This window comes from Furipterus horrens, unplaced genomic scaffold (genome assembly GCF_987537825.1).
Source record: "Furipterus horrens unplaced genomic scaffold, mFurHor1.1.pri manual_scaffold_4, whole genome shotgun sequence".
Classification (NCBI taxonomy): domain Eukaryota; kingdom Metazoa; phylum Chordata; class Mammalia; order Chiroptera; family Furipteridae; genus Furipterus; species Furipterus horrens.
In genome coordinates, this window is record NW_028327174.1 from 171,842,576 (window position 1) to 171,866,018 (window position 23,443).

General features: G+C 40.4%; 1 protein-coding gene and 1 pseudogene across 1 annotated transcript; both read left to right on the top strand.

Annotated features, from left to right (window-relative positions):
- Positions 1 to 47: 47 nt before the first annotated feature.
- CHMP5 (charged multivesicular body protein 5) lies at positions 48 to 17,224 on the top strand. Its single transcript, XM_090274270.1, has 8 exons — positions 48 to 279; positions 1,096 to 1,200; positions 2,785 to 2,831; positions 5,454 to 5,547; positions 5,683 to 5,754; positions 11,723 to 11,831; positions 14,414 to 14,526; positions 16,160 to 17,224. The coding sequence occupies exons 1-8, from the start codon at positions 211 to 213 to the stop codon at positions 16,208 to 16,210; spliced, it is 660 nt and encodes a 219-aa protein (XP_090130396.1). The 5' UTR covers positions 48 to 210; the 3' UTR covers positions 16,211 to 17,224.
- A 2,710-nt stretch (positions 17,225 to 19,934) lies between these two features.
- On the top strand, positions 19,935 to 20,735 carry LOC150013301 (RAD9, HUS1, RAD1-interacting nuclear orphan protein 1 pseudogene; annotated as a pseudogene).
- The last annotated feature ends 2,708 nt before the right edge of the window (positions 20,736 to 23,443 follow it).

The window sequence follows — 23,443 nt, forward strand, 5'->3', positions numbered from 1 at the left end:
CACGCTGACTCTCTATCCAGTACCTCCAATCTCCTGGAGCTCTCCTTCCCGGAAGGCCGAGCTGAAAACCCGGAGAAAGGGTTGGGAAACTCCAATACGCTCATTGCGTTTGCGCACTGGGAGCAGGAAGTCAAGGCAGAGACGGCGGTGTCTCTACTTCCGTTTCTGGTCTTTGCTCCACTGTTTGGGTTTTCTTCGCGGCCAGTCAAGATGAACCGAATCTTCGGGAAAGCGAAACCCAAGGCTCCGCCGCCCAGCCTGACTGACTGCATTGGCACGGTGGGCGCTTGACCACTCATAACTAGGCTCGGAGCCTCTGAAACTCCTCTCCTCACCTACCTTCTGGCTCTCAGCTCCTACTCCTCCACCCCATTCCTGTTCCCGGGCCCATTATACCTTGGCCCTTTTCACTCCACCTTCGTTCCTGTTACTCAGGTCATTCCTGACGCCACAAACCAGGGACCCCTGACCCATCACTGGCACCCGACCCCTTCTGATGCCCACTGCCGCGTCCACTCGCTCTTATCCCTTCAGCCCAGTTAGCGGTAGGCCCGTACACCCTTCCCACCTCGTCCAAACCGACCCCCTGCCCCTCTTTCATCCGGCATCCTTCTCCCACTTCAGGACCCACAACTTGATATCCTAGGTCAACAAATCTACCCAGTTCCTGAATCTCAGTAACAAAATTAAGAATCCTGATCCTGCACATTAAGCCACCAGCGTTAGATCTACAGCCCTAGCCAGGGTCCACTGGACACTTAACTCATTTCACATACCTCCTGGTTGAGTCCCAGCCTAACTAGTTTCTTATTCTAGAGAAATTTCAGCTTAGCCTAGTGAGTCTGAAATTATTTTTCTTCCCAAACGCACCTGAGGGAGTCCCTGGAATATCAGAATCTGGGGGGTGGAGTATAGTTTATAAAAATCCCCCAATGTTTTCTGTGGGAATCCCTCCCACTTTCGGAACCACAGTTTTCCACCCTCCACCATATGGTCCTCTTAATTTTTTTCTTCCTCCATATTTTTCCTTCTCCTGCCCCTTCTTATGTAAGTATGTAGCTACAACTGCCTTTGATTCTTTTTTTCCCCCTCAAGGTGGACAGCAGGGCAGAATCCATTGACAAGAAGATTTCTCGACTGGATACTGAGTTAGTGAAGTATAAGGATCAGATCAAGAAGATGAGAGAGGGTCCTGCAAAGGTAAGTAGTCAGCAGCTGCTGTGAGAGCCTAACTTCAGCACCTGTGGAAGTAGGGGCTGGTGAGATACAGCATGTTCACTGTCTGGTAAGAGAAAACCCATGTGAAGAGAAACACTCAGGGAAGAGAGTTTACAACCAGATATGAGAGGGAGACTGTGGTTTGACCTTTTGGAGAAAAGACACTGATCACATGTCCGAAAGCATGTATGTGGGAATTAGTATATCCTATTGAGAATGCGGCCATCTGGAGAGAAGGGGTGGACCATATTCAGGAATAATGAGTTGCCATGTTAGATAGGAGTGGCATACTGGGAATAAAGTACTGAATTGGGCATCTGGAGACCAGTGTTCTATTTATTTGTTTATAATTAATTAACTTTTTTTTTGAGAGAGAAAGGGAGGGAGAGAGAGAAAAAAAAACATCGAATTGTTGTTCCACTTATTTATGCATTCACTAGTTGATTCTTGTATGTACCCTGACCGGGGACTGAACCTACAACCATGGCATTTTGGGATGACACTAACCAGCTAGGGCCTGGAGACCAGTGTTCTGTTAACACCTTTACTACTAGCTGTGGCCTTGATAAAGTCACTTAATTTCTTATTTTCCTCTTCTGTTAGGTAGAAACATAGAGCACTGTCTTAAAGTACATGGACTGTAGATATGAAACTGCCTTCTTTGCTTTCATCTTTATAACTTATTAACCATTTGAGCTAGGGCAACTTACTTAGCATCACTGAACCTTAGTTTTCCCATCTGTAAAACAGGGATAATACCTACATTATAGTGGGAGGATTAAACAAGGTAATTTATGTGACCTACATAGTACTGTGTCTGGTACATAGAAACATTCAGTAAATGTTAGGTATTATTACTGTCTGTGAAGTAATACCTGCTTTCCCTTCTTCAATGGAGAAGACAAATAAAATGATTTATGGAACAGTATAGAAAGGGAAGTGACAAGAGGCTTTTCTCAGCCATCTTAGTTAAGACATGGAATAAAGAGTGACCAGAGGCAGGAAAGCTCATCTAGACTTGAGGAGATGAAAGCCTAAACTGTGGTGGTAGTCATGAGAATGACGTGAATCAATTTGAAAGTGAGTTCTGAAAATCAGTAACAAGATGACTGTACATCTTGACAACAGAGAGGAAAGGTAAGGCTGATGTAAAGGTTCAAAACTTAGAGAAGTGAGAGATAGTGGGGCGGTTGTTAATAATTTCTAAGGAGAGAGCAGATTGAGGAGTTTGTGCATGTTGAGTTTGAGTGGATAGCAGGATGTCCAAGTTGGGAATCTCCTAAGGCAAATGAATATAAAAAGTCAGCACTGTTGAAGCCGGGGGTGAAGCTAATACGCACTAGGAAAAAAGCATGCAGTTCCTACACTGAGCTGTGGGACACAAAGGCAGAGACTCGCTGAGGCTTGAAGACTGTGCTTGGGAGGCGAAGAGCAATCCAGGAGCTACTGTATCTGCTGCTTTGAAAAAAAGAGTATGTAGATATGTACATTTTGGGATATGGGAGATTTCTTTTACCATATGTATATTTTCTAATTCTTTTCATTAAAATCTGTTTTTCTCCTCAGAATATGGTCAAGCAGAAAGCCTTGCGGGTTTTAAAGCAAAAGAGGATGTAAGTTATAGACATAATCTTTCTTTCACAGGTTTGACCAAAAGAGAAATGATCCGTTTCTTCAGGTTTTTATACCATTTTATAAGCATTCTTCGTTTAATTACAAATTTTATCTACATATATAGTTAGCTGAGTTTTTCTCCCCATTTGTATTGAGCAACATCTGTTGTAGCACCAGCCATTCAAACAGAACTTTTGCTATGTTAGTGATGTTCTATATTTATGCTGCTCAGTTCAGTAGCTCTTATCCATGGGTGCCTATTGAGCACTTGAACTGTGGCTAGTATGACTAGGAATTCAAACTTTAATTTTATTTAGTTTTAACAATTTAACCATATGTGGCTGGTAGCTTCTGTATTGGACTGCCCAGATCTATAGGGTTTGGTTTTTCCATTACTTATTTAATTAGTGTGCCTTTTTAATTTTTGTTTCTCTGTAAAATTGGGAATCTTGAATATTTGTTCCCTCCCACCAGAAGATTGAAGGGTCCTTAATTTTTTTTAGGTGACTGTATCCCAGTGTGTGAGCAGAAGCCAAATATTATCTTTGTTGCTTACTCTTGTGGGCTTCTAGCTGAAGAGACTTTGCAGGGCTGTAGAGGTCAGATGTAACCAACTACTAAGGAACTGGAAAGATTGTTGATCTCTTTTCCTATTTATAAAGTGACTTTTTATAAGACATCATATCCATCTTACTCCTTCTAGATTAGATAAAATTGGAAAAAGAAATGGTGACAGTGTGGTCAAATTGTTGCCTCCTTAATCAGTAGCATTGCAAGTTTTAAGTAATTTTTTTTTTTTAAATAAAAGAATACAGCCCTGACCAGCATGGCTCAGTTGGTTGAGCAAAGTGAAAAATCACCAGTTTGTTTCCCAGTTAGGGCACATGCCTGGATTACGGGCCAGTCCCTGGTTAGGGCGTGTACAAGAGGCAACTGATTGATGTTTCTCTCACACATTGATGGTTTTCTCCCTCCCTTCCCCTCTCTCTAAAAATAAATAAATAAAATCTTTAAAATAAATACATGTTCATTATAGAACCTTGGAAAATACATAAACATGAGTAGAAGAAAATTTACTAGATTCCTATTATCAGAAAAAACCACCTTTAAAATGCCGATTTTTTACAGTTTCTTTTCCATGCTTGAGCATACATAATATATATGCACGTAATTTTTTAGAAGAAAAGAAATGGTGTGTTTTAAGGTATCCTTTTCCACTTAACCTTATATCATGAGCATTTCTTTGTCCCTTTAAATATTCTTTGGAAATGTTATACTTTTTAATATTCCACCACCATTTCCCTACACTATGAATTGACCATTTTTCTCCTGGTTGGATAATTAGATGGTTTTCAAATATTGTATAAAGAATATAATGACGGCCCTGGCCTACGTGGCTGGGTTGGGTAGAGCATCATCTCCATTAACTAAAAGGTTGTGGTCAGGGCACATACCTAGGTTGTGAGTTCAGTCCTGGGTCTGGGCGTGTATGGGAGGCAGGCAATTGATGTTGCTCTCCCACATCAGTGTTTCTCCCTCTCTCTTCTCTCTCTCAAAAACAGTGAAAAAAATGTCCTTGGGTGAGGATTAAAAGAAAAAAATATTATTGATGAAAGTCTTTGAGGTAGTGTTACCTTATGATATAAAAATGTATGTTTTATTAAGAAAAAACATTTTGAGTGCCAGGCATTATATTAGGTCAGATGGGTTACCTAATTATGGGTACAAGATTAATAAAATATTATACCTGTCCTCAAGGAGTTCAGTCTGCTGGAAAAATAGTTTCACTTTATATATGAAGAGCCTTAAAAATAGTCTTTCCCTTTGCCCCAGAACTTAGTATAGGAAATAATGTAAAATATTATAGAGACATGTATATTAAGATTTTGTAGCAACAAATGTTATAATAAATGGAAAACAGTGTTATAACTAAAATACATACAAAAGAAAAAGACCAGCGGGGTCATCAAATGGTATTTGGTTAGAGCAGCGATTTTCTACCAGTGTGCCACAAGAAATTTTTTTTTTTAATCCTCACCCAAATACATGCTTATTGATTTTAGAGATAGGAGAAAGAGGGAGAGAAACATCTATTGCTTGCCTTTCCTACGCATCCCAACCAGGGACCGAACCCGCTACCCAGGCTTGTGCCCTGACCGGGAATGGAACCCACAGCCTTTTGGTTTACAGGACAATACTCCAACCAACTGAGCCATACCAGCCAGGGCAAGAATTTTTAAAACATGCAATACCTGACTAGTTAGGGGCACTGACCTCTTTTCCCTTAGATTGCCAAATTAAAAATAAAAATGACAACAGCCAACACAACAATAGCTGTCCAGTATGAATTAATCAAAATTGTACCTATTTTTTGTCAGATAGGCAAAAAATGCATTTTTTGGTGTGTCGCAGAATTTTAGTAATTAGTTTGTGTGACATGAGATGAAAACGGTTGAAAATCGCTGGGTTAGAGTGAATGTTTTGGCCAGTTTTCTGGTATATTTAATTTAAAACCTTTTTATTTTAAAGAAAATTCTCTTATTTAGTATTAGAGATACTTTCTTCCTGAGGATCTCTCTCTCTGGCTCACATGTGCCATTCTCAATTCACTCTAATAAAAGGTATGAGCAGCAGCGGGACAATCTCGCCCAACAGTCATTTAACATGGAACAAGCCAATTACACCATCCAGTCATTGAAGGACACCAAGACCACGGTACTTGCATAGCACCTTTTCCCATGATTTTATTTTATTTTTGTACACTTGTGCTTTTTTCCCATGGTTTTTAAAAAGACAGTTTAACCAGCATAGCTTGTTCAGACATTATGTTTTCTCTTAACCATTTCTTAGGTTGATGCTATGAAACTGGGAGTAAAGGAAATGAAGAAGGCATACAAGCAAGTGAAAATTGACCAGATTGAGGTGAGACATATACTGCTTTCTGCAAAAGTGCATCAGTTTCTGAAAGAATCCAAATGAATGTGTATGTGATGGGAAGGTCACATAAGAGGAATTGAATCTTGGCTCTGCCCTTTACGAATAAGTAACTTTGGGAAAGGGTACCAGAGGTATTGTTTTCCATATTGCAAGGCTCCTAATACCACATATGGTTGTTATGAAGATGAAATAAATGAGCTGGTATATCTACACACACAATGCTTGGCACATAATTAGCACTGATAAATAAGCACCCAGTTTCCTGTTCCTTCTAACTCAATGATTTTTGAGTCTGTTCCTCAATTATAAGTAGTGATGTTGCTGCCCATCTCCTAGTATTGTCATGAGTGTTAAGTGAGCATATATACGTAGAGTGATTAAAACAGTTCCTGGTGTGGGGGTGGTTTCTTTTTCTAATAATTCTCTAGATTCTTAATAATGTCATTAGGTCCTTAAAATTAGCATTTCTTTTAAGATTGTGTTTTGGCTGGGAGGTGAGAGCCCTAAGAGCTTGGCTTCTCTCACTCTCTCATGTGAACAGCCCAGATGGCAAGCAGAGATAGCAGAGGGAGGGAGTGGCAGCTGACCAGAGTTGAAGAGACTTTTCTGAAAATACAATGGTGCCCTTTATGTCTACTATTTGAGTAAATGTCTGTATCCGTGCAGCGACTTGATTCTGTTTACGGTATCCCCAGTGCCTTGAACAATGCCTGGCTATAGTAGTTAATGCTCAGAAAGTGTTTGATGGTTCATGAACAAATGAATGAGAGGCTACTAAAGGACGTAAAGTAGTTCTGCCCAATTCAAGAAGTGTTGGTTGAGTACTGACTGTGTACCCAGCATTTTACCCTGCAGAGGGATTCTCTGGGAGTGCTGGTCTTTCAGTCTCTGTAGGAGTGAGGAGCTACAGCCTTCTTCCCTCCCGCTGCTTCTGAGGGTTCCTCCTTAGACTACACGTAGTCATCTGTCTGATTCTTCACCAGTCTTTGCTTACAAGGCATTAAGCTTAGTGATATCTTCAGGACATTTACTGAGAAAAATGTTATATGTATGCTTGTCTTTTTTGTGTAATACTATTTGATAATAAAATACAATGAAATTGAATTTTATTTTCTGCTTTTAGGGTTCCTTGTGTTTTAATTAGAGCTATGTGATAAAATAGAAACTTTGGTGTTTCTGGTTTTTTGGTAGGCCTCTCTTACCTTTCACCTGTGGTTCTCTGTCTGTTTCCCTGCCTAAATATCCTTTACCTGTCTTGTAATAGATATGCCCACATGACAGGTAGAGAACCTCTTTCTCTTCTAACTGTTTTAGAGTGTGTATCACTTTTTTTTTTTTTAAGATTTTATTTATTTACTTTCAGAGCGGGAGAAAGGTAGGGAGAAAGAGAGAAAGAGAAGCAGAGATGTGGGAGAGATACATGGATCAGCTGCCTCTCTCACACCTCCAACTGGGGACCTGGCCTGAAACCCAGGCATGTGCCCTGACTGGGAATTGAACCAGTCACCTTTTGGTTCACAGGCCAGCACTCAATTCACTGAGCCACACCAGCCAGGTCTGGAGTGTATATCTTGGGTTGGGTTATATATTTTGAATTTCATTTGTTTTCCTAAAATACTGTAAAATACTTTTATTGTTTTATAGCTCTCACTTTTAAAAAAAATGTGATTTTTTTTTAAAGTATATTTTATTGATTATGTTGTTACAGTAGTTCCAATTTTTTCCCCTTTACTCCCCTCCACCCAGTATCTCCCTCCCCCAGTAATCCCCCCCCAAGTCCATACCCATGGTTTGTAAAAAATAACTATCCCTCCCTCTCAGATATTAAGACCCTTTGTAATCTTGTAAAGGACAATGGGCGAAGGTCTCAAGCTCCTCTAGCTGCTTCAAGCTGGACATGGTCGTCGTCCTACCTACCCTTGGGTCCAGAAATCCCTAATAATAGTGGGGGTGTGGAGGGGAGGGTGGCCTTCCCACATGGGGAAGATTGTGCAGACTCCAGGTCAGTTGGCTGTCTCCGGACAATGGCGTGCTTGGTTTAGCAGGCTGGCATCCTTGATTTTTTTTTTTTTTTAGAGAGGAAGTAGGGCTGGAGAGAGAGAGACATTGATTTGTTGTTTTACTTATTTATGTATTCATTGGTTAATTCTTGTTTGTGCCCTGACCAGGGATCAAACTCACAAACTTGATGTATCAGAACAACGCTCTGACAAACTGAGCTACCCCGCTAGGGCCTGTAGCTCTCATTTTTTAATTTTGCTTCTGTGTGTGTGTATGTGTATAGCTCTGTTTCTATCTCTATTAATTTTTAGTTTCTGCACATCAAGTCTAGTGCTTGCACTTGTTTATATTTCTTTTGTTTGTTTATTCAGTATTGAATCCATCAGTTCTTTGTGTGATGATTTTTTTCCTGTGTCTATCCTCGAGTCTATTGCTAGGAAGCCTATTCATAAATGATTTTGGGAGAATGTCTTATCTTTTTATGTAATAGCATAGTATCAGCTTGACTTAATTAATTTATATTATTTTCACTTTTCTTTTGTCTTTCTTTCTTTTTTTTTCATTATATTTTATTGATTATGTTGTCCTGATTTCTTTTCCCTTTGCTCCCCTCCACCAAGTACCCCCCTTCCCTCCAGCATTCCACCACCCTTAGTTCATGTCCATGGGTCGTGCATATAACTTCTTCGGCTTCACCCTTTCCTATATTATTCTTAACTCCCCCCTGTCTGTTTTGTACCTACCAATTATGCTTCTTAATCCCTGTACCATTTCCCCATTTCCACCTTCCCCCTCCCTGCTGATAATGCTCTTAATGATCCCCGTACCTATGATTCTGTTCCTATTCTGGTTGTTTGCTTAGTTTGTTTTTGTTTTTACTCTTTTAGATTCTGTTGTTGATAGTTGTGAGTTTGTTGTCATTTTAATATTCATAGTTTTGATCCTCTTTTTCTTAAATAAGACCCTTTAACATTTCATATAAGGGCTTGGTGATGATGAACCCCTTTAATTTTACCTTGTCTGGGAAGCACTTTATCTGCCCTTCCATTCTAAATGATAGCTTTGCTGGATAGAGTAATCTTGGTTGTAGGTCCTTGCTTTTCATCACATCGAATACTTCTTGCCAGTCCCTTCTTGCCTGCAAAGTTTCTTTTGAGAAATCAGCTGATAGTCTTATAGGCACCCCATTTGTAGGTAACTCTCTGCTTTTCTCTTGCTGGTTTTAAGATTCTCTCTTTATCTTTAACCTTTTGCATTTTAATTATGATGTGTCTTGGTGTGGTCCTCTTTGGATCTAGCTTGTTTGGGACTCTCTGTGCTTCCTGAACTTGTATGTCTATTAACTTCACCAAGTTTGGGGAATTTTTCTTCCTTATTTTTTTCACATATGTTTTCAATTTCTTGTTTTTCCTCTTCTCCTTCTGCTACCCCTATGATTCAGATGTTGGCATGTTTAAAGTTGTCCCAGAGGTTCCTAAGCGTCTCCTCGTTTTTTTCAATTCTTGTTTCTTCATTCTGTACTAATTGACTGTTTATTTCTTCCTTATATTCCACATCATTGATTTAAACTCCGGTTTCCTTCCCTTCACCATTGGTTTTGTGTGGATTTTCCTTTGTTTCACTTAGCATAGCCTTCACTTCTTCCCTTCTGTGTTTGCCTTACTCAGGCATATCTGTCAAGCCTGTGAGCATCTTTATCGCAGTGTTTTGAACTCTACGGCTGTTAGGTTGGCTATTTCCTCATCGCTTAGTTCTCCCACTGGAACCTTCGTCTGTTCCCTCTTTTGGGCCATACTTCTCTGTCTCCACAACTTGAGAGTCTCCTGTGTTTGCCTCTGTGTCTTAGGTAGAGCTGTTTCACATGTTACGTTGTAAGGGGCAGAGCCTTAGGTATTTGTCAGTATGGGGCGACCCATTTTACCATGTTGTGGTGCTGTATATGGGGTAGGGGTCTGCAAGGGAACAATGCCGCTTGCTCAGCACTGACCCTTTTTCCAGGCGCTTGTCCCACTTCCCGTAAGGGACTGGCGCCTCTCTAGCTTTTGCCCTGGCCATGGTTCCCAGAGTGGGTGGGTCTGCAGACATTCTAGGACTGTGGGGGCCCTCTAAACAAGCAGATTCTGCTGAGAGACTGGCAGTTTCTTCCTCTGCCCCAACCTCCACTGGTTTTCACAGTCAGAAGCAATGGGGCTTTATTTTCTGCAGCACTGGAACCATGAGCTGTTTGGTCTGGTCTGGTTCTGGGAGTGCTTCCCAGGTGTCCCTCCCTGCTTTTTTAATGTGTGGCTGGGCTTTCCTCCGGCCTGCCTCTGCTGCTGTCATGGTCACTGTCACTGCTGCCACAGCTGTCGCTGCCACCACTTCCACCCTCATCCTCTCTACCCCAGCGCCTCCTACTTATCTGGATGAGTATTTCTTCTTTTATATCTTTGTTTGTTGGACTTCCATGCAGTTCAATTTTCTGGAACTTCTGATTGTCTCCAGTTTTAAGGTAGTTGTATTCCTTCTTAGTTGTGGAGGGAGACGCAGTGTGTCTACCTACGCCTCAATCTTGGCCAGAAGTCTATTTTCACTCTTAATTATTGTATCAGCCAGTGCTTTTCTTAGCAAAATGTTACATATGTATAATGTGGTAGTTTGACAGTTGGAAATGCAGGAAAGCCAGGTGTTTTCTTTTCTTTTTTAAAAATATTTTTTCTGTTTTACTTTATACCCTGTATTTACTTTATAATCTCAGATTTGGGGATCAGGAAAGAGTTTTCAGATGTTTTGTATGGCTCTAGAAATTCTGAAGGATAGATAATGCTGATTTGGACCTTCTTTAGTATCAACACTACCTCGTTCTATGGAATTTTCAGTATGTGAAGAGTATATTGTTCTGTATATCCTTAACACAGTAGAAGATATAGTATTAAGTGCTTAGTGTTTGACATATATTATTGTAATAAATCTTTACATAACCCTATGAGATATGGCTACTAAATAATCCCATTTTATAGATAAAGAAATTAGAAATTAAGGCTTAGAGACATTACTTTCGTGGAGTAATGACAAAATTTTAGCTTGGATATGTTTGATTACTAACTGCTCTTTATTATGCTATACCACTACTCAGATTGGTTTTATATTCTTTCTGGCCTTATAGTAGTCTCCCAGTTAAGTGCAATAGATTATTCACAGATGATTTATGCCCTCAGTCAATTATTTTCACGAGCCTGGTCTCAGATATTCAGCCTAACCTGAATCCATTTTGTGTTTCCCCAACCATGGCAGGCCCAGTATAACTTTATACAACCCAGTTGTTTATTCTAGTGCCCCTTTTCTTACATAGTCAGTCTTTGGCAAACTCAAGAAGAGTAATTTGTTTGTCTCAGTTACCTCTTTTTTTCCATTAGTTAGAAAAATGTTTATAGTATAACTGTTGCTTGATATAACATTTCAGGTAAAAACTTTCTGTAATGACAGAGAGATAATGGACATCTATTCTTGTAATAAGACTTCGGATTTCCATGAGGCACCTTAAATTCAAATATAAGATCACCAGTTTTGTTCTTCTTTATTTTTAAGTTTACATTTTTACCACCAAAAGAGAGGAGAATTATATGGATCAGTGACATTTATAGTTACTGTTAGGGAAACTCTTCAAACTTATGATTTTTAAATAATTCTTCAAGCTTGCTTTCTTATACTTTTAATTAGGAGGACATCTAGGAGTTACTTGAACATGTCCATTAGAGGAGCCCCTGCTCAGCTGTTCACTAAAACTAGTCACTAGCCAAGGACTGGGGGAAAAGAGGGGAACTAACAGTTGAGAATTCGTTATGTGTTCTGCATTTGTTTGTATATCATTTTTTAAAGAAATACCCCTTTCTAAGATTCAGAGGAGAGAGTAGGGCAGAAGGTAAAAAAAATGGTAAGAAATGAATAAAAATTCTGTCATGTATTCCTATAGGATTTACAAGACCAGCTGGAGGATATGATGGAAGATGCAAACGAAATCCAGGAAGCACTAAGTCGTAGTTACGGCACCCCAGAGTTAGATGAAGATGACCTAGAAGCAGGTAAGTGATAGGAAAAGCAATGCATATGTAGCTTTAAGGGTCTGAAAGGAACCTAGGACCTTTTCCCAAATGCTAGAGAAAATTCCTGTGAGGGTTCCTTGACAGAGAGTTTACAGTATAGTCTTGGAAGAGAGCTTGTAAGGCAGCCACATTGAACTTGCATACTCCACCAGCAACTCTGGGAGGGACAAGTTCTGAAGGAAGGTGCACGCAAAGGCCTCTGCTAACCCAGTGTTTGGTATCTAAATACTGCCTTTCCCTGCTGTTTTCCTTTTGATTTCGTTCCCTATTTTGCTACTTGGAGTCCTCTCCCTCAGAACAGCAGTGCAGATCAAGAAACAGTAGTTGGCAAATACTTACTGTGCATCTGCTATATGCCAGACACTGTTTGGTGCTGGGGATTCAGCATTGGAGAAAACAAATATAACCCCTGCATTCATGAAGCTTCTTGAGCAGAGGTAAGAAACTACTGCTTTCAAGTAATTAATTACAAGAGCATAAATGGTGGGAGAGGTTTGGGGTACTATGAAGCGCACAGCTGGGAAAGCTAACATATGAGGTCTGTCCTGAAAAAGTCCAGCCATTGTTAGTACAGTAGTCCCTCTCTATATCGTGGTTCACTTATGGCTTCACTGTATTGCAGGATTTTTTAAAATATTATATTTAATTATTTATCTTGGTTTTTTCACTGTATCGTGGGATTTTGTGGTAGTGTATACATATGTTGTTAAAGTTACATAGGTTTAAGAGTGTAGAATAAATGTAAGGTTCCTACTTCGCGGGGAGGGGGGGAGGTCTAGAACGTAATACCCAATGTAACCTGTCAGCTAAGGAGAGTGGACTGGAATGTGCATGCATGAACAATGACGACTTCACTGTACTAGTCAGTGGGGGTGGTAGATGCTGTTGAGTGAGCATGTGTACTGTGTGGCCATCGCGTTCAAAATGAGTGAGTAGAGCAATGAATCTACATCACATTTGGCATTAAAACTATTTAGGTGATTTATAAGGCTACAGCTATGGGCAACTGGTAATTGGCAGCTTCATCATGACAGTATGCCTGCTCATACATCACGTCTCATGCAGAATTTTTTGGCAAAACATCAAATCTCCCAGGTGACTCAGCCCCCCTACAGCCCAGATTTGGCACCCTGCAACTTCTGGCTTTTCCCAAAACTAAAATCACCTTTGAAAGGGAAGAGATTTCAGACTGTTGATGAGATTCAGAAAAATATGGGACAGCTGATGGTGACAGGGAGAATTGTGTGAGGTCCCAAGGTGCCTACTTTGAAGGGGTCTCAGTCATCATTGCCCTATATACAATGTTTCTTTTATCTTGTATCTTTTTCAGTAAATTTCTCTATTTTTCATATTACATGGTTGGATACATTCTGGACAAGCCTCATATTTGGAAGTGGGGGACAGCCACGGGAACTGAAGGATGAGTAGGAGTTAGGAAAACATGAGAGGGGTTGTTGGGTGGCCTCAGGGAGAGCTGTTCAGAAACTATTGATGCAATCTGTTTAAGAGATGATGGTGTCTTAAGACTAAGGTTGTGGTAGCAGAAACAGAGATAAGTGAAGAGATTGAAGATATTTTGCCCTGGCTTGTATGGCTTAGTTGGGTGGATCGTCATCCTATAAACTGAAAGGTCAAGGGTTCAATTCCTGGTCAGGGCACATGCCTGGATTGTGGGTTCATTCCCCATTTGGGACATGAATAAGAGGCAACCAATTGATGTTTCTCTCCCTGTCTCCCTCCCTTCCCCTCTCCCTAAAATCAATAAGTATGTCCTTGGGTGAGGATTAAAAAGAAAGATTGAAGACATTTTAGGAGGTTCAATGGATAAGACTTAATTAATTGGATATGGAGGGAAAAGGAGGTATCTAGGATATCTTGTCAATTTCTAGCATGGTTAACTGGGTAGAAGGCAGAACAACTACACTGGGTTTTCTGTAACATAATATCCCTGTAACATTACTGCTTTTCTCTCTTTCTCTCTCTCTCCCCGTCTCCCTCTCCATTTTCTGTTTTTTCCTAGAACCTCCCCCCTGCTCATTTCTTTATTTTTTTTATTTCCCATCTAGAATTTCCCCTAATGAGTCTCTGCCTGGTATGGTCATTCTTCCTGATCACTTTCTACTCACTGTACTGTAGACTTTTTTTTTTAAAGCCTGACTTCATGTAATGATCACTCTGTGTACAATTTCTGCCTACTTTCATTGTCTCCTTTCAAGTTCCTTAATAAATGAGAGATAATTTTTTACATTTGTTATCAGAATTTTTTAATTTGAATTGGCCAATTGATAATTCTAGAGTCTTCTTCTGAAGACGGGGACCTTATAAACCCACAGGCAGTGATTGTTTTGCTAGTTTGTTTTATTTTGATTTTGGTTTTTCATAGATTTTATCCCATCAGTTCCCTTGAAAATTTCTTATAATGCTAATCTTTTATTTCGAAAATAGAAATTAATAGTCCATTACCCTTTGTTTTTAAATGTTCATCTTATAAATAATTGGGCTGCCAGTTTTGGGGTTTTTTTGTTTATATATTTTTGAAATGTCAACTATTTCAATTTCAGAGTTGGATGCTCTGGGTGATGAGCTTCTGGCTGATGAAGACAGTTCTTACTTGGATGAAGCAGCATCTGCACCTGCAATTCCAGAAGGTGTTCCCACTGACACAAAGAATAAGGTGAAAGCTTTTTCTGTTAATATTTTCTATATAAATTATAAAGGATTATGCTTGATCACCAGTTTGGGAATCTAAAAGGTACTCTTCAGTCAAAACAAGGAAATCTCAGTCATTATTTTGGGCATCCTTGAAAGCCCAGTTTTCCTGCATTGGATTATGGACAGGCTATGTAAATAGTGTCATGGATATCCATAATGTTTTTATACAATGACAATTTGTATAATACTACAAATTACCCTTGTGAAGTGGCACTCAGTGCAAGGTTTTGGACGTTTCCTGCAAAACTATTAGCAGCACATGCACGAACCATGCTAGGCAGCAGTGTAAAAGGAAATTCTACTTTCCAGGCACACCGGTTAATTATAGAGTGGATGTTTTAAAACTAGGGATTAATAAGTATAATACCTAATGTAGAAAGATTCTAATTCAATACAGTAAAAGAAACAGGACATCTGGGTTTAAGTCTCTGCCACTGACTGTGGAACTTGGCAAACCACTTAGCTGTTTTGAACTTTTCTATTCCTTGCATTTGTAAAATACAGGTATGATCTCACATAATTGTTGTGTAGCTCAAATTAGATCTTGTATGTAAAAGGGCTTTACAGATTTAAAGCCCTGTCCAAAATGACATGGTTATCATTATTATAAATAGATAAAATTTTGCTGCTTATGAAATTTTGTTCACTCCAGTAGTGCCTGCCATAGTGTGTCATTTTATTGTTGCCACAGGACATTTATAGTCCTAGTGTTTGCCTTATCTCCCAACATGCCCACTGAATATGCATAATGTAGTTGACAGAATCCTTTAGCGGAAGCTGGTCTCAGCTCTGCCTTTACTCACTGTGCGACTTAGAGCAAATTAGCAATTCATGTCTTCTCTCTGAATCTCATCAGTGTTTTTTCACCTATAAAATGTTGGCAGCAAAAAGTGGCAAATAGGTCATTTCTCAGGTCCTTTATAGCTGATTTCTATAATGTTTGTCTTCCCCTACTGTACCCCTCCCATCTGCCCCACAACTCTGGCCACATCAGGGTTCCAGGTGCATAGCTTGCTTTTTCTCAGTACATGTGAAATAATTTTTATTAATAGTACCATAGCCCACCTTTTTAATTCCCTGGAGCACATATGTTATGTCCACTTCTAAAAGGTCATGGGTTCCTGAGTTAAAATGCTGTTGGGATATGGTTTCTTAATTGATAGTGGTATCACTGCCTGTAGTTTGTGATACAGTGTGATACAGCAGTAATGGCCTGTTCTAGGGCACTGCTCCTTCAAGGATTTGGGAGGCTATAAAAGTTAATTGTTCACTTTAGGGATCAGAGTGAAAATGGGAATCTGTAGGCAAGGACTAACTTTCCCAGCCTTATTTTCTCCTTTCTAGATTTGCACTTAAGTTTCTCTTTCTCTCTTACTCTTCCTTTACCCTACAAAGATCACCCCTTTTGATCTCTTCCATTTCTTTTCTGGGTTCATCACTTCCATCTTTACCTTTCATAAAAAATCTCCTTCTCATCTTCTGAATGGGATTTTGATTTTCAAGATGAATTTTAACTACTAAGTATTTGTACTCATTTTTTTTTTTTTTAAATCAGTTGAAAAATACTGGCACTAAACATTGCTCCTTTTTTTCAGGATGGAGTCCTGGTGGATGAATTTGGATTGCCACAGATCCCTGCCTCATAGACTTGCATCGTTCAAGTACATCGTGTAAAATAAATACTTATTCTGGGACTAGGATATATTTATCTTTCCAAATTTACCATAACAGATTAAGGTTTCTTTCCTTTCTTTAAAGGAAAAGTTAATTACGTTGCTCTTTTTTTTTTTTTTTTCCATTAAGAGACTCAACATTTGGGGGATACTTTCTCTGTACTAAATTTTTATTCCTTTTTCCTTATGAAAGACTAACTTACTTAAAAGTATCAATGGGTATGTATGATTTTATTCCTTAATAATAATTTGAAATGAAACCAAGGAAATGGGACTCTTTAGATTTTATGATAGTATAACTCCACAATGTCAAATTGACCTGATAAATTGATAAGGCGGATAGGATTACTGGAACTGTCCACATTATGATTCAAAATCATTTTCTATTGTGGTATTATAGTTTGGTTAAAGTGATGGTCTTTTCTGATGAGTTTTGTTGTGTCTTGTGAGTAATCAGTATTGTGTCCAATATTGGAATGGAATTATCACGGTGTCATGAGTGGATGTTTTGAGTCTGGTTCCTTCAGTATTACAACCTGACTTGTAATCAGTAATGAATATTTCTTGATATTTAATGTATAAGTCATTTATTTATATTCAATAAATATTTTTCAAAAGGATATAATTTTAATAATATCACTTCAGCCTAAAACCTCCACTTCAGAAATCAAATTTACCTGGTGGCATTGTGGTATACAGGAAAGAGCGAGGAACAATCCAGGCTTGGGCCCTGGGTCTGTCATGTGATCACTACTAAGTAGCCTCCGCAGTTCTCTGAACTTCTGTTTCCTTATTAGTAAAATGGTGCAGGGGCTTCATTCTGTTCTTGGGAATACTACAGCAAGTCCAAATTCCTGCCTAATTTTCAGGGTCTTTTAATGATCCATCCTCCTTTCCTCACTCAACCTCACTGATGCCTCACAATGGTACATGTACCAGCCTTTCATGTGCCAACAGTATAATCTAATAAACATTTTTTGAACACCAGCTTTATAGAGTCTCTATATCAACCCAAGGGATAGCAAGAGTCGCAGTTCCTCTTTTCAAAACTTTACTATTTAAGACTTCCAGCCAAGATGGAGACCTAGGCAGACACGCTGCGTCTCCCTCCACAACTAAGAAGGAATACAACTACCACAAAACTAGAAACAACCAGAAGTTCCAGAAAATCAAACTGCATGGAAGTCCAGCAAACAAAGATATAAAGAAGAAATACTCATCCAAACAAGAAGGAGGGCAGAGCTGGGGCAGAGAGGACGCAGTGTGGCAGCAGCTTCTGTGGCAGGCCGGAGGAAAGTGCAGCCACACATTAAAAAAGCAGGGAGGGACACCTGGGGAACACTCCCAGCACCACACCAGACTACACAGCTACAATTTCAGTACTGGGGATAATAAAGCCTCATTGCTTCTGACTGTGTAAACCAATAGGGGTTGGGGCGGAGGAAGAAATTGCCAGTTTCTCAACAGAGTTCGTTTGTTTAGAGGGCCCCCACAGTCCTACAACCTCTGCAGACCCACACCCTCTGGGAACAACATCTAGGGCAACAGCTAGAGTGTGCCAGTCCCATACGGGAAGCAGGTGAAGTGACTTTAAAGGGGGTGAGTGCTGAGCAAGTGGCACTGTTCCCTCTCAGACCTCACCCCCACACACAGTGCCGAAACAGGGTGAAACAGGTCACCTCTTACTGATGAATACCTAAGGCTCTACCCCTTACAACATAACAGGTGTGACACCTCTACCTAAGACACAGAAGCAAACAGGAGCTTGTCAGATTGAGGAAACAGAAATACAGCCCAAAAGAGGGAACAGATGAAGGTTCCAGTGGAAGAACTTAGCAATGAGGAACAAGGGAAAAAGAAATTGGGACAACTGTAACAGCATTATCAAAATATACTTAAAAAACACTTTACTGTTTAGTTATAGGTGGGGGTGAGACAGATGTAACCCTGTTCAACTCCCACTAATGTCACTCTCCCAAGAAGCTTTCAGGAGGAGCGAACATTATACTATTCATCATTACCTTCTTGAAACCTTCTTTGACTTTCTTACAAGTTCTCACTCAGCCCTTTAAATATTTCTTCTCTTCTAGTTTCAGTCTTGGACTTTTCACCCTTCATGCTCTTCTTAAAATATCTCACACCCATGATTTTAACTATTACCTAGACATTAATGACTCAAAATAACGCACTAGCCTAGACCTCATTATTTTCAATTCTGGGCATTCCCAATTAAATTTCCCACTATTACCTAAAATATAACATCCGTCAGCAAACACTTCTTATCTTGCTAATATTATCAGTGATCTTATATTGTTAATTTTAATGGGTGACAGTCCTCCAGCCAGACCTCTTTAATGCATTGGATACTGTTACCGGCATTGGGGTTCTTGGGTTCCTCAAGATAGGGATCGAGAGGAAGTCCCAGAGAAATTTTCATATGGATTTTATTAAGCTTATGGTTCAGCACAAGGGAGGCACACAGAGGAAAGGAAGTTCCTCTGAATTGGTTCGGGTGCTGGCCTGCTTTCATAAGCTGGGGAACAAAGCTGGTGGGCTTTTTGAAAAAGGGAGGCTTGAAGAATTTTCCATTTCAGGGTCAGGTGACTTCTTTTCCCATCTTTTAATCCCTTAGTTTTCTCAAATCCAACCTCTCCTCTCCTTTCTTCTCTCATCTCTCCTTGATCTAGACAACATTCACATAATCTTTTGTAATAAATTATTTGCTTTCTCTTCTTGAACGGTTTCACTTCCTTGAGTCCATTTGTCACATACAGCTATACTTAACCTTTCTAAAATATCAGTCTGACTACATTATTCCAGTAGGGCATAAAAAGCTGCCTCTGACTTGGTCCCTGTCTCTCAGTAATGGTTTATTGCTTAGTCTTTTCAGAATAGAATTCTCTTTTAGAGAACTGGTGACTCCCCCCATTTTAACTGTGATTATTGGGAAAATACCAATTAGAGTAGCCCTGCTCTTACTCTTTTGAGCTATGGGAGTGGGTTTGTGACTCAGCTATGCCCAATGAAATTTATCCCTCAAACTTTCTAAATGTAAACTAGGGGAAATGCTTTTTTTCTTTTTTTTAAAACTGTCAGTACAAGAACTCTGAGATATTGAGACCAGAGAGGAGCCAAGGTAAGAGGCAGAATAAAAGAATCCTCATGGCACTTAGCCCTGACTTCTAATCCTTGATATTCCCAGAGTGCTCCAAGACTCTACAACTTTTCCTTTAATCCTGTGAGCTGAGGATTCTGCCAATAAATCCCCTTTTTTGCCTAAACTAGTTTGAGTTAGGTTCCTGTCACTTAATCGTCAGAGTCCTGAATATTTCTCTGCAGCCTCTTTCCATGCCAAGTTATATTTTTTTAATTTTATGTCCTAATAATTGGTTCTAGTTACCTCGCATCAATCATACAGTCATGGCCAATCGGCCCGGCCCTTGTCTCTGCGTTGGGGCGGGGGGGGGGGCGGGGGGCGGGCAGGGGTCGAACGCGGAGCAGCTGGGGGATCAGCGGCCCGGACGCCACTGGGCGGAGAGAGAGGAAGGGAAAGAGAAAAATATCGATGCGAGAGGGAAACATCATTGGTTGCCTCCTATTTGTGCTAGGACCAGGGATCGAACCTGCAAACTAGGTATGGGCTGGAACTGGAGCCTCTCCCCTTACCTAACTGCTCTTCACTCACCTATTGTTGTCTCCCAGAAGAAACCGCCGCCAAACTTCCCAGAAAGCCCAGCTGCAATTCCACCAACATCCACTGGAGGGCCCCAAACCATTGTGGATCGCCGCAGCTTCCCATCACCCACACTAGACAGGTGCCCAGCAAGCCCGTTGATCACAACACCATCACTTCCTACGTATTACCTCAGTTTGATACAACACCAGAAAGTTGGCTCCTAGCCAACAGGAGACGGAAACGACATCATCGAGACCAGGCAAGACATTCAGGTCGAAAATCTACCGCCTCCAGGTTTCTACATCTAACATTTGAGAGTCCACAGCGTTCTTCCAGTTCAACCACGCTTGGGAGGCCCTTACTCCAGGAGTGCCCCAGTCGTTCAGAAAAGAGCATATCCAGAAAGCCCTTAGTTCCAATGCGCAGTCCCCAAAGCTGTGGGGAACTGCCAGCACACGTACTTAAAAACTTTTATGTTCATTGCACCTGATTTCCAGACCCCAGAGTCGTCTCCTGTGAAGCAGGTGCCTGTTCCCCCAGATGAGAGGGAGAAGAGCCAGCCAAGCGGCTCCCTTCATACTAGTACTCTCGAGAGCCCAGAGCCTGGGCCTGTCCTGGTTAGACACTCCTGAGGAGAAGTATGGTGTAAAAGGTCATGCGGAGGAGACAATGACACCTGTTTACTTACCGTAGGGAGAGAGGGAAGCTGAGCAAAAGCCAATTCCTTGTGAAAAACTGACTAGATTTCTCAGACATCAGTGATCTCAAGAAATTGATCGCTGGTTTTCACAGAGTTGCTGAAGTCACTTCTGGCTTGCAGGAGAGGACATCAATAGAATAAAGTGAAAATCATACCAATAACATCAATAGAAAAAAAGGCATTTTAACCAGAGCCTTGGAGTCATAAGGGAATTCAGTTCCCAGATTTGCTTTTTAAAATATAGTTTTTAGTGTCATAAACCATTCACTTCATATTTTTCTTGTACTGTTTAAAATTTTTTGAATATCTTGTAATAAATTTAAGATGTGTGTAAACAAATGGTTGCAGGAAGTTTTTAGAAAACCCTGCTTGTCAATGCGGCAACATTGCCCCCTCCACTAAGGGTCTTCCTTAATTGTTTGCTTTAACTACTACTTATTAATCCTCATTCAAACTAATTCATTCCACATTTTTGAGTGCCAACTCTGTCAGGCTCGGTGGCAGCTTCCTCTATGACCCGATGGATGGAAAAAATCAAAGCAAACTCTGTGACTATAGTTGAGCTGCTGCCTGTGCAATCTTGGCTCTTTGGCTGAAAGGCAAGATGAAGAAAGGGCAGCAAGCCCTGTTGTAGTGACTACATGGGAGATAAAGGGGCTGTGGGTAAATTACTTAAATTTGCTGTGTTTTGATTCTTTATTCCCAACCAAGAAACCTGTAAATATTAAACAGGGTGGCAGAATGATTTCTTGGAGTAACTTTTAAATGCATGTAAATAAATGTGGAAACTTTTCAGAGAAAATAAACAAGTCATACATCATTATTCCTGGCCTCTGCTTATGTAGTTTCCCCTACCTGGAACTTCCTTTTCTTTTTTTCTTTTTTAAGTATATTTTACTGAGTATGCTGTAACAGTTGTCCTAATATTTTTCCCTTTGCCCTCCTTCTTCCCATAGCCCCTTCCCTGCAGCAATCCCACCCCTTTAGTTCATGTCCATGGGTCGTATATGTAAGTTGTTTGGTTTCACCCTTTCCTATACTATTCCTAACATCCCTTATTTTGTTCCTACCAATTATGCTTCTTGATCCCTGCACCATTTCCCCTTTTCTCCCCCTTCACCCTCCCAGCTGATATCCCCACAAATGATCCCTATACCTATGATTCTCTTCCTATTCTGGTTGTTTGCTTAGTTCTTCTGTTTTCATTTTTTTGGATTCATTTGTTGATAGTTGTGAGTTTGTTGTCATTTTAATGTTCATAATTTTGATCTTCTTTTCCTTAAATAAGTCCCTTTAACATTTTACATAATAATGGCTTGGTGATGATGAACTCCTTTGGCTTTACCTTGTCTGAGAAGCGCTTTATCTTTCCTTCCATTCTAAATGATAGCTTTGCTGGACCTTGGCTCTAGGTCCTTGCTTTTTATCACTTTGAATACTTGCAGTTCATTCTTGCCTGTAAAGTTTCTTTTGAGAAACCAGCTAATAGCCTTATACGAATCTCTTTGTAGGTAACTATCTTTTCTCTTGCTGCTTTTAAGATTCTCTTTATCTTTAATCTTTGACATTTTAATTATGATGTGTCTTGGTGTGGCCCTCTTTGGGTCTAGCTTGTTTGCGATTCTCTGCACTTCCTGGGCTTGTATCTCCATTTCCTTCACCAAATTTGGGAAGTTTTCTTTCATTATTTTTTCACAGGTTTTCAATTTCTTCCTCTTCCTCTTCTCCTGGCACCCCTATGATCCAGATGTTGGCATGTTTAAAGTTGTGCCAGAGGTTCCTAAGTATCTCCTAGTTGTTGTTTTTCTTTCAATTCTTGTTTCTTCATTGTGTACTGGTTGACTGTTTATTTCTTCCTTTTGTTCCAGATCAGATTGGAACCCTGGTTTCCTTCCCTTCACCATTGGTTTCATGTGGATTTTTATTTATTTCACTTAGTGTAGCCTTCATTCCATCCCTTATGCATTAGCCATATTTAATGAGTTCTCTGAGCATCCTTATCACCAGTGTTTTGAACTCTGCATCTGATAGGTTGTCTGTCTGTTTTGTTTAGTTCTTTTTCTCGAGTTTTGTTCTCTTCTTCCATTTGGGCCATATTTCTTTGTCTCCTCAATTTGGCAGCCTCCCTGTGTTTGTTTATGTGTATTAGGTACAGCTGCATTAACTCCTTGTTTTGGTGCACCTGCTACATTGTAAGCAGTGGAGCCTTAGGCATTCGCCAGTGCAGAGGCGGCCCATTTCACCAGTCTGCAGCACTATATTTGGGAGAGGGGCCAGAGAGGGAACAATGCTGCTTGCTCAGCACTTGCCTCTTTTCCAGTCACTTCACCTACTTCCTATATGTGACCGGTGCCCTTCTAGCTGTTGCCCTGAAGAAGGGTCCCAGAGTGGGTGGGTTTGTGTACACTGAGAGATGGGCAGTTTCTTCAGCCACCCCAACTCCCACTGGTTTTCACATCCAGAAGCAATGAGGCTTTATTTTCCCAGCGCTGGAAACCTGGACTGCATGGTCTGGACTGAGGCTGGAACCGCTCCCCAGGTGACTCTCTCAGCTTTTATCTGCACACATGAATGTGGGACTGCCTGTTCTGCCATCCACCTCTGCTGCCTCACCACCACTGCCACTGTCTCCTCTCTGCCCTGGATCCCTGTCTCCGTCCCTCCTACTCATCTGGATGAATATTTCTTCTTTAAATCCTTGGTTGTGGGACTTCCATACAATTCAATTTTCTGGCAGTTCTGGTTGTTTTTTGTGTTGAGATTAGTCGTGATCCTTCTTATGGTTGTGTGAGGAGACGAAGTGTGTTTTCCTACGCCTCCATCTTGGCCA

Bases quoted from the DNA above. Each gene is read 5' to 3' on its own strand.
- CHMP5 (XM_090274270.1), top strand. From the start codon at position 211: ATGAACCGAATCTTCGGGAAAGCGAAACCCAAGGCTCCGCCGCCCAGC. The intron at 5,755-11,722 runs GTGAGACATATA...GTATTCCTATAG, and splicing joins TGAAAATTGACCAGATTGAG to GATTTACAAGACCAGCTGGA. The intron at 14,527-16,159 runs GTGAAAGCTTTT...CCTTTTTTTCAG, and splicing joins CCACTGACACAAAGAATAAG to GATGGAGTCCTGGTGGATGA.